At 44.5% G+C, this 11,494-nt stretch overlaps 1 protein-coding gene across 1 annotated transcript in view; it reads left to right on the top strand.

Annotated features, from left to right (window-relative positions):
- The window catches only part of MMP16 (matrix metallopeptidase 16), a 92,491-nt gene that overhangs the window by 5,720 nt on the left and 75,277 nt on the right, over positions 1–11,494 (top strand). The window contains exons 2-3 of the mRNA XM_023522101.1: positions 2,141–2,263; positions 7,442–7,746. Coding sequence (XP_023377869.1) covers positions 2,141–2,263; positions 7,442–7,746 — 428 coding nt within the window. The remainder of the gene's footprint in view (positions 1–2,140; positions 2,264–7,441; positions 7,747–11,494) is intronic.

The following is an 11,494-nucleotide window of genomic DNA, read 5'->3' as shown; positions in this document are numbered from 1 at the left end:
GATTCAGTAATACGTCACCTGTGTGTGGCGCGGCGCGTTAAGTATCTCTCAGCGTGTTATAAAGCTCAGAAATGTGTGGGGTGAGTGGGCCGGGATGGAGTGAGGAAACCCACGGACACACAGTCGGAACATAGGACGAAGTCGCCTGCAGTGGGTAGAGGCCCAGGAAACACGTCAGCACGGGCCCCTCACCCGCCCCAGCCTGTCCTTGGGGCGCGTGCGTGGCCCCCGGTGGGCACGGGCATCACGGAACCTAACTGTTGGTTACTCCCTTCACCCTTCAATTCTGTGCGTTCTTAACGTAGCTTTAGAGAGCATATTCTCATTGAAAATGCATCGTATTCTGATAATAGCCAATTCTGTTCTGTCAAACTCTATCCCACTATCCATTTCAAAATTTTTCTCCTATTAGAGTGTTTCCTTAAATATTTTCCTTAGCCATGACCATGTTCCTAAGTATGACCATGTTCTGCGTTAAGTAAATTTATTCATATTCAGTAACCATATATTGTTTATTCTCCTAGTACTTTTAGTGAGATAAGTAAAGCTTTGTAGCCGCCTTAGGAATATTATAATTTTTGTTGATGTAATTAAAGAAATACCCATATGTAAAAGCCACTTAAATCATCACGAGTCCATCATTAATGCTTAGTACTTGCTAGTTAAATCTAGGTCTAGATCTTACAGTTTATATAATAAAACATAATGATCTTTCTTTCTCATCTGCTCACTGGATATCTGCTTATGCCAGAGGTTTTCGAAGGAACTGGGAGTATGTAGTTCCCTTGCCCTCCACTGCCTTACAGTCTAGTGAAACAATGCTCAGATATGGGGCCTTTGGAATGCCCAGGCCTATGAGGTGAAGGGCAGAGGCCCTGGCCTCACCTCCACAGTCAGTTCCGTAGGCCAGCGGGCCCTCGGAGTTGGCATTCTCAAGGTGTCTGCTTAACTTGGAGATTTTAATAAATGCAGAGATTTTCTGGAGTGACTCTACGGTGCATTTTAAATGAGGTGGGATTTGTTATGTCTGCATTACGACGGGGGCAGAATGAAAAGGAGAAGCTTGGACCGCTTATTGGAAAAGCATCATCTTTCCTAAAAGTAGCTTTCACGATGACGTTGCATGAAACATCATCATTCTTTTGTCTGTAAAAGCCGATTAGCTGATTTAACCATGTAACGTGGAAGCTGTTTTATTTGCAGAATGCACGTGTTTGGGTGGCCACAACCAGTTCAATTCTCTTTCATTTAAAGAGTGTAGAAGTTGTTCAGTGTTTGGTGAAATACAGCAAAAAATGATTCTTTTCTTATATCACTTTCTGAAGCATGTTGCCCCACGAAGCCTGCATTAGCTCTGTAATTGTTAATTTAAGAGGGACGCTGAACAGTGAAGCCACCCTTTGAGTCACTAAAGAAAAACTACTCAAAATGAAAACTTTTCTCCTTAGATAAGAAGCAAGAATATGTAGAAAGCATGACAGTGGTCAAAGCATACTCTCTGCAAGTTAGACAGCCGTGTCTGTATAAGTACGTAAAATGAACAAATCAGAGGCAGCATTTTATTTTCCTAATACAAATATGTTAAACTCGTGTGATGCTAAACCTCATATTCGGGCAAAAAATTTTAAGCTTTGAATTTGGATATTATTAAATATCCAAAGCAGATGGCCGTCACTTAGAAACTGAGGTCGAGATCAAAGCGAAAAGAAGAAAAAAGTGGAGGAAGGCAGTGTTACTTACACGAGCAGGTGACTCCCGTGCGAGCAGGAGGAGAGTGCCATGTGCCTTCCCGACTCGTGGAGCTTAAGATCGTAACAGTGTTGTACGTTAAAGCTGAAAGAAACCTTAGTGATAATTTATTTTAAAAAGTCTGATTTTATGAGACTGGGTCAACAGTTAGCTAAAAATAAACTAGCGAAAAAATATTTGGAAGATCTGAGTTGTAAACTAGTGATTCTTGATCATCAAGAGAAAAAAAGTGCTTTCTACGTAGATTCAAACTGCAGGAAAATGGACAGTCTTCGCCTTTTTGATTTCCATTTTCATTATCACTGTCATAGATTACCGTCTCAGTTTATTTCCTTTTAAACGTAATGATTAGGGTTGTTGATCAGTAACTGGAAAATACTGCTTTTTGCAGCTGGATGAAGAAGCCTCGATGCGGTGTGCCTGACCAGACAAGAGGTAGCTCCAAATTTAATATTCGTCGAAAGCGATACGCATTAACAGGACAGAAGTGGCAGCACAAACACATCACTTACAGGTATCAGAACAAATGGTGAATTACCGTTTTTCCATTTTTTCGCAACTGTTTATTCTGACGTTTTGTTTGACAGCTTATGCATGTCGACTATATGGTGACATAGTGATATGATGTTAACATCAGGAAATTAAAACTGCAACTGAGGAAGAACGAACCATCCACTCGGGGGCTTTGCGGGTGTTCCTGGAAGCGCCTGGTCTCCTTTGCAAGCCAGACTCTCCAGCCTCTTCGAATGAGGCCCACTGCTCGGGGCACTGTGAGGCGAGTGTTCAGCGCACTGCACTCTATCACAAGTAGTCGTAACCGAAAAGCTACTCGGACAACAAAACATATAAATAATTGCCATTGAAACAGAATGTCTTTGGGTCTTTTAATTAACTTTTACTGTCAGTGCGATTGCTAACTGCATGGTAAGATCATGAGTAGCTTTGTGAGAAACCACCAAGCTGCCCTCCAAAGTGGCTGCACCATTTCGATTCCCACCGGCAGTGAATGAGCATTCCCGGGGCTCCACGTCCTCGTCAGCACTGGGTGTCGTCAGTGTTCTGGATTTCGGCCATTCTGACGGGTGTGCAGTGGTGTCTCGTTGTTGGTTTAGTTTGCATTTCCCTGATGACGTGTGATGCTCACCACATCTTCATATGCTGAGATGCCATCTGTATGTCTTCTTTGGTGAGGTGTCTGTTCAGATCTTTTAAAGGAAAGACGAAGTATTCTGTAATATCAGTTAGACTGAGTTGCTTGTTGGTGGTGTCCAGTTCAACTATATACTTATCTCTTTTCTGTCTGCAGAGTCTATCTGTTCTGAAGCCCACCCTGCCTGATGTTACAGTTTTATTTTGATTAGTGTCGTATGGTGTAACTTTCTTCATCCCATACTTTTAATCTTATCGGTGTCTTTATATTGAAAGTGGGTTTTTGTAGACAACATATAGTTGGATCTTGTTTTTCAGTCCACTTTAATATCTCTGTCTTTTCAGTGGTGTATTTTGACCGTTTAACATGGTGAGTGATGTAGCCGAGTTAACGTCTGCCGTGGTGGTGACTCTGCTGCCTGCTGCTGCTGCGCTTCATTCGTTGGTCTTTTTTTTTTCTACCTTCTACGGTTTAAATGAGCAGTTTCTATAATTCCATTTTCTATTAGCATGTCACTTACACTCTTTTAAACATTATTTTCGTGGTACTCTAGAGTTTGAGATACACATTACATGACTCTAAATCTACTTTCAAATAGCTGTGCTACTTCGCAGGCACTGTGAGGCCTTTTACAGGGTCCCTCTTCCGCCCTTGTCCCTTACGACATTGTTGTCATTCTCTTCACCCCTCCATTAGCTGTTCTCACCCCACAGATTGCTGCTATTATTATTTTGAACAGTTATCTGTTAGATCAATTTAAATAACAACTTTATTTCACCTTTATTCACTTCTCCCCTAATGCTCTTCCTTTCTTTAAACCGATCAGAATTTCTGGCCTGCAGGATTTTTCTTCTCTTTAAACAACTTCTTTTAAAATTTCATGAAAAGCAGGTCTACTGGCAACAAATTATCTGTCTTTCTTTCTTTTCTTTTCTTTTCTCTTCTTTTAAGAAACTTTTTTCTCCTTCACCTTTAAAAGATATTTTCACTGGATACAGAATTCAGAAGGAAGGAAGAGACTGCTAAAGGCCAGTATGTTCAGAACCAATCATGACTCCATTTATGCTGTGTCCCTGTACTGACCTTGCCTCAGCCAGTTTTGAATATTCAAGTAATTAAATGTCCGTCCCTGTAAAAGTCCAGGTTATTGATGAGCACAGCACGGCACGTGGTTCAGAGTAAAAAAGTCTGGATTTGGATCCTGGCTCTGATACTCCCTGTAAAACTAGGGTCAAGTTACTTAACCTTCTAAGTCTCGGTTTCCCTGTGTGCAAAGTGAATGCTGTAATGATACCTACCTCATAATGCTTGGGAGAAAATTGTCAGACAATGGGGGAAAGAAAACTTAGCACAGTGCTTGGAACATAGGGCTTAGTAAATGCCAACTATCATCTTCACTCCTTTAATTTACCAAATTGCAGAAATTGTTGAGTGTTTTCCAAGAGGATTATGGAAAGTTGAGGGCGAGAGCTAAGGATATTGCATTTTTAAGTTAATATATATAAGACGTTAGGAAGTTGCACTGTGTAGAGTAAATGTTGTATGAGCATTTGCTACTACATAATTTTTTTCTAGATTTACGATCAGTTTTCTTTGGCAAATTTTGCTTCTTGGGTGATAAGGTGTTCTCTGTTGGGATCATGTGATGGCATTGGTGATGAACAGCGGAGCTGGGCAGGCCCCGCCCTCGTGCAGAACGCAGTCTGGGCGGAGACAGGGTCGTGAGTGAGTGGGGCAAGTGGCAGAGCGTGTTACTTCCAGGGCGCAGACTGGAAGTAACCCATCCTTGACAGGTGAGTGGAGGGCTGCTATGGGTCACGCCCTCCACAAACGGTGGTTGAGGGAATTAGTGAATCCTTAGTAGACTTTGGTTAATCTTTTATTTAAAATGACTGTAGGAACTTAATGAATCGCATCATTTTTGTCAATTACATCTTTATTTCCCAAATATACTGGTACTGTGTAAAATAGACTTAGCTTAAGTTACTTTTCTCTATAAAGTCTCAACTCTGAAATAGTATTTTATGTAATAAATGACCAATAGGATACATACATAATTTGCCAGATGCATCTGTTTTTAGAATTATGTTAATGAGTAACCACGATATAATAATTAACATGATAACATTGTTCGATTATATTGTGTTCATTGCTATTGGTTTTCCCAGTATATTCATCCTCCAGCTCTCCCTGATTTTTAGTAGAAGCTCCATGACTGCTGAGGACTCTAGAAGTTAACTATTTTAATAGTTACGCAGAGAAAAGGAGCTTAGACGGTGCTGAGGGACGATGAGTTCCTCTTCGTTTTCCCTCTCACTGGTGACCCCACTGACTTCAGAAAGAATTCAAGGTGTGTGTCCAGAGGACACACAGGCTGGGAAACGAACTCTATTTAAATAAGACCCAGAGCCATGCGAACTGAGATCTGCCTTATCTGGAAGGCCGGCATCATGGGAAACAGCCAAATAGTTAACGTCAGGCTTCCTGCAGGGACTGTGTTCAGTCTCTAGTCTGTGACCACTTCTTGTCCTCGGAACAGAAAAGTGAAGCCGCAGCAACTCTACAAACAAATTATGAAAAAAAGTAAATTAGCTCTATTAAGCTTTTCAGACATAACTTGCATTTTATTCATTTTATAACATTGACTTTTGCAAATATACATTAAAAATTTTGTGCGTGTATTAGAATGATTAAGAATAAGTCTTATTTTGCTATTAATATCAGAACTTCTCTGCGCCCTTTGTTATCTGTTATTAGAAATACAAAATACATCTCTCAGTGGAGCATAAAAGTTTCTAAATTGGTTTTCGTGTGCACCTAGCTCAGAACTCCAACTATGAAGTGCGTCCACGTGTCCTGTATTTATTAATGACATCACGAAGATAGTGGTTAAGTGTATTTAGAAGCTAATAAGTCCAGAGCTTTGGAAATCACAGTGATATGTTTTCAAGTCCAAATGGTACCCCACGTTTATTATTCTCTTTATATTATATTGCTTCATTTTGCTCAGAACCGTTATGTACATGAATATCATACTAATGCGATTTAATTTATTTTCTGTTGTATGATGTTCCTCTTCGAAAACAAAATAACTTCTCCATTATGCATGGAATCTGGTCCCGATTCCCACGAAAGATGCCCGCAGAACACGCGCTGAGCGCATTCTTTGTATTTCCGTGACGGCCCCTCAGTCCATGGGTCTTCTCTTGCTTGAACCTCTGAACTGCGTTTCTGCTTCCATTCCGTGTCTCCGTCATCTGCCGTCAGAAGCAGTGACCTTCGTAAACTGGAGCAACACCAGGCTCCTGCTCTGCTGGCCGGTGGCCTCTTTTCACGGAGCGCGGCTCAGCCTGCCAGCTGCGGGTCCTCTCGCTCCGCTGTCCCAATCTCCCTTTGTGCCACTTTGCTGGGCAGTTCCGTTTTCGAGCTGGCCAGGTCCGCTGGGGCTGCTCACCGCCCCTTCTGGCTGGAAACCCGGTGCTCGGCACCCGTCTCCTCTTTCGGTGGAATCCCTTTCCCCTCTGCGCCCCTCCCCTCCCCCCTCAGCACATCTGCAGTCGCCTAGTCTTGTCGCTGTCGCTGTTCTTTCTTACCGTTTCTCTCATCGCGGAAGTGTGTGAGCGCCGCAGGAGCGGAGCCCGGCTCACAGCTGCATCCCTCACACCGGGGCAACCCCCACTTGGTAGTATGGTCTTTCTAACGTGGCTCGGGAGAACGCCCACCCACGAGTGAGGGGCTTCGGCCATCCGTAGGGTGGGAACACAGTAAACGACTGCCAGGAAGATTAACGTAGACAGTATTCGAGGTGCAGCATTAATCCGCGTGCCCGTCCAGCCATCACACCGGAGATGTAGAGATGAACGAGCTGGACAGAGGTCGGCGATGCCCCAGCGCAGTTCGCCGTCCCTCAGACAGCTCAGAGCATCACGCCGAACGGGATACAGTTAAAAAAATAAAGTGAGCACGAGCAACGAGACACCGCGTGGCTGTCCCCCTCGGCAGGCACGCCTCCTTCGCCTTCTCTTCGCCTACCCATCCGTGGGCTCGGGGCGGAAGATGCGGTGTCTTCCTCGGCACCACTGTCCTCTCGCGGCCCGTGTCCGGCCATCTGGACATCTTTGCAGGTGTATCCTCGAAATAGATCCAAAGTCCAGCCATTTCCCAGTGTCTCCACGGGTACCTCCCCCGCCCCTCCGGTCCAAACTGTCACCTGTCCCCTGTGTTCTGGCGACAGTGACAGTTCCCACTGGGTCTGCCTGCTTCAGCTGTGCTCCTCATCAGCATATCGTCCTCATGCCGGTGCCACCGCTTACTCACCGCGAGCGTCAGGTGTCACCCCCGCGCTCCTGACGCTCGGGTCTGTGCCAGGCCAGGCTGCTTGGTGGCCACAGGCCCTGCCTTGCCGCTGTCCTGCCCCTTCCCGGGCCCCTGACCCGACGCGGGTGGCGCCACCTAGCGCGGCCACTGCTCCGACGTCACCAGGCCGCGGCGGCAGCTCTGCAGGGGCGCAGCGGGCTCCTCACGCGTTTCTCTAACTTGCAGCATCAAGAACGTCACCCCAAAGGTCGGAGACCCCGAAACGCGGAAGGCCATCCGCCGCGCCTTCGACGTGTGGCAGAATGTGACGCCGTTGACGTTCGAGGAGGTGCCGTACGGAGAGCTGGAGAGCGGCAGGCGCGACGCGGACATCACCATCATCTTCGCGTCCGGCTTCCACGGCGACAGCTCCCCGTTCGACGGCGAGGGCGGCTTCCTGGCGCACGCGTACTTCCCGGGCCCGGGCATCGGCGGCGACACGCACTTCGACTCGGACGAGCCCTGGACGCTGGGGAACCCCAACCACGACGGTAGGCGCGTGCGCGGGGCGGGGCGGGGTTCGGGGCGCGAGCCGCGACGCTGTCGCGGGCGGGTTGACCGTGGGACAGCGGGGCTGTCAACGGCCTGGGGGCGCATGCGGGTCCTGCGTGGGGATGGCCCCCGGGGTCATGCGTGGCGATGGGTGGGGATTGCCCCCAGGGTCGTGCGTGGCGATGGGTGGGGATGGCCTCCCGCACGGCCTTTGGGTTAAAGATCCGCACGTAGCGCGCATTCTGTGACACCTGCGCGCGAGTCTCGTTTCCTCTGCTATGTCCCTTAAGAGTCCGTAGTATTTAAGTTACGGGTCACCCGTTAAGCAAATACCGCTGTTTCTACACTCTACTCCAGTGTCTCCGCTTGAAACTTAACCTCGATGGACGTTGTGGTGTGGCTTCCACCGTATCTTTCCCGTTGTTTTGTTTTCTGCCATCGCCTTCCTATTCTAGAAAATTGTGCCCCTTCTCTTTCATCCATATCCAGACCTTTGGTCTCCCACTGTAATGCAACTACATAGTTTATTATTTTGTAAGACATCTTTATTTTTATCAGTTTCTCGCCAATGTATTTTAACACCTATCAGTTTTTTAGTCCTTATAATTAATCTGATATGCAAAAGTAATGTAAAATAAACTCAGTGACGAAAAGAATAGTTACTTGGAATAAGAGGCATGTGTTTCTTCCTACACAACAGTCCATACCTCGATTTTGTTTAAAAAATAATCATAGAATTATAGGATTCCAGAATTAGAAGGCTCCTAGTAGCCATTTCCTGAATTCTTGTAATCAAGACGTGAATGTCTTTTTTTCTCACCATAGTAGGACGGTGCTGAACATACAAGCATGCATTGTTCAGTGACAACTAACCACTAACCACACTGTTTATTCCTCCGTGACGAGTTAAGCCCAGCCGTCAAAGTAAGCTTCGTTGGCTCATTGGAAGGTGTAGTTAGCTGGATTAGAGTAATAGCCGTCCATGCATTTCTTAGAACACGCAGTATTCTAACACTGGATGGAATAAATTAAGTTGAGTTAAACTTAAAATAACATCAAATTTTGAAAAAAGAAATATAATAAATAACTTTGTTTTCCAAAAGAAAATAAAATATCTAGTATTAAACGAAATGATGTTTGGATTGTTATCCATGGGCATATTGGCTATAATATTAAACTATGATTTCATTTTTAAGAACCGCTTTGGCAGCCAGTGGCAAACATAGTGGAAGATTCTACTGTAGTGGAATGAAAAACAAACATCTGCAGTCAGGCAGCCCCGCGTCCAGGAGCTGGCTAACTGGGCCGTTGGCTGGCGGAGCCTCCACCCTGTGCTACGTGCTGGTTTTCTGAGTGTTTTATGTTGCACAGCTGGGATGTTGTAGGTAAAAACATTCCCTATTCAGACCTGTTTCCAGTGGTCCCCAGCCTTTGTGGCACCAGGGACCGGTGCTCCTGTGAGAATCTAATGCCTGGTGATCTGAGGCGGAGCTGAGGCGGTGATGCTGATGCTGGGGAGCGGCTGCAGACACAGATGGAGCTTCGCTCACTGGCCGCTCACCTCCTGCTGTGCGGCCTGGTTCCTAATAGGCTACGGACTGGTACTGGCCCATGGCCTTGGGGTTGGGGACCCCTGGTTGAACTGACTCTACCTGAGCAGCTAGTAGTGACATACCTGCAACATAATAGCTTCCATATACTGGTTTGATGCATAAATCATTTAAATTAAAATGTGTTTATCTTCTTTTTATTACAAGCCCACAGGCGTTCTAATGAAGTAGTTCAGACATCTTCAGTTGTTAAAATTATCTGAATGAATGGAAGAAATGTCTGCATTCTTAATGACTGAGAGAAGTAGCACTTACAGTGGCAGAATTTTATCGACATGAACAAAACTGCATTTGCTTCCAAGGGAAAGACTTTCTTCTAAAATTCTGAACAGCAAAAATTATATTCCATTCCAATAGTGGCTCTAATTCTTAAGGCTTCTTTAATACTGCAGCTTCGAAGCTGTGTTAATTTGGCTTTGTGGCCTCATTACTTTTAAATTACTTTTAAAATCCTAAATGAAGGAAATGGTGCCTGTTAAATGGCCTGTATTTTCTCTTAAAATATTGAAATTTTCAAGAAAGATGCAGAAATCCCATAGACATAGTCTCTCTTAGCTGCTTCTTTTTTCTTTTTTAGGCATCAACTAATATTTTTCAAAAATAGACAAGAAGTTTTAAGAAAAAAATCTCTGGGGGCATTTGAGGTGACGTGGGGACCAAGAATGTTTACACTGACTTGAGCGTGGTTGGTGTTAGGAATGTGTACGTGTTTCGTGTGATGTAAGAATTCTTCCAAAGAATGTGTACGTGGAAAAGAATTCTGAGATGGGACGTACGTGCTGAAGGTGCACAGTGAAGAAAATGGACTTTCACTCAAGTTATGTATTAACACATTTGATTGCGTCTTAACTTACACTGCGGAAGTGTAATTTTTGTATGTAGGCCTATTGTTAAAAACCTAAACAAAACAATTATTTAATACTTAATGTTTTATTTGAAGGAAAATTTTTCTTTACTGGTCAAATAAGAATATTTTTCCTTTTCAGTGAGCTTGCAGGAAATGACTCTGCAAAATAATCCTGTTTCAGATTTGTAGGGGATTAGGGAGAAGTTAACTGACTGTTCAAGATGTAATACCATAAAGATTTACTGCTTAATTGAAATTCAGACTTTTAACTAGCAACAGCAGGGCGGCTAGGGCAGTGTCATGCCGGAGGATTGATCATTTATCAAAAGAACAGCCTCGAGCTTTTCTTGTGGTGCCGGAACGTGGGGAGAATTAATGCTCTGACATCCCAGAGCCCAGCTGTTGGTGAGATTGTCTTTTCGTGCCACAGATAGACTCAGCATAACTCTGACATCTCCATTCATAAACTTTTTCTTAGTCTTCGAATGGCCCTGGCTTGCTTACCTGAAACGGTTTCTCTCTCTCCAAGTCACTGCTCTTAAACGCCAGAAAACAGAGGTAGCTGCCTGATCACTTAGCAAAAATGCAAATGGCAGCGCCTCCCAGCCTGTTTCCAGGGCGTATTGCTCAGCTAATGAAGGCAATTTGAATTCATCTCCCTCAAATGTGCGCAGCAGTGTCTCAGGCTGCCAGCGACCCTAATTCATTGTCACCCCCCTTCTAACCTTTTGCTCATAACCATGGTGCCTTTCGGAAACTCAATCTAAAGCCCATTCAGTGAATTACACAACAGTTACACTAAAATAAACACACACCCCCCTCTCTAACAAAAATGCCTTTTTAAAAGAGGTTTTTAGAATTTTTTTTTTTTATGGAATGGATAAGCAAAACATGTGCATAGTCATTCTAAATAGAAAATGTTACTGCGATGTGGTTTTTGAAAAGTATACATTGCCTAAATGTGAGTTGGAAAATTTAACTCTAGCAAAATGTTAACATTCATTTTGAGCATCATTATCATATTGTTTCCTTGGCTACGGTATAATGTTTAAATGGCAGTACCAAGGTAAACAAGAACTCGTCACAAAGATTCTAGTTAGACATGTATCTGTCACAGTACTAGGGTTTCGAATTGATAATCTCCAAGCAAAAAGGTCACCTGTGGAAATGGAGCACAGAACTGTGGCAGAAACATCTAGAGGCCTATCTGACTTACCACGTGGCTGCACTGCTCCTCACAACAACAACGTGCTGCTTTGGCTCTGCTCTCAGTCAGAAGGGTTGCTGCGG

This window comes from Pteropus vampyrus, unplaced genomic scaffold (assembly GCF_000151845.1).
Source record: "Pteropus vampyrus isolate Shadow unplaced genomic scaffold, Pvam_2.0 Scaffold330, whole genome shotgun sequence".
Classification (NCBI taxonomy): Eukaryota; Metazoa; Chordata; class Mammalia; order Chiroptera; family Pteropodidae; genus Pteropus; species Pteropus vampyrus.
This window is presented reverse-complemented; position numbering and strand designations above follow the sequence as displayed.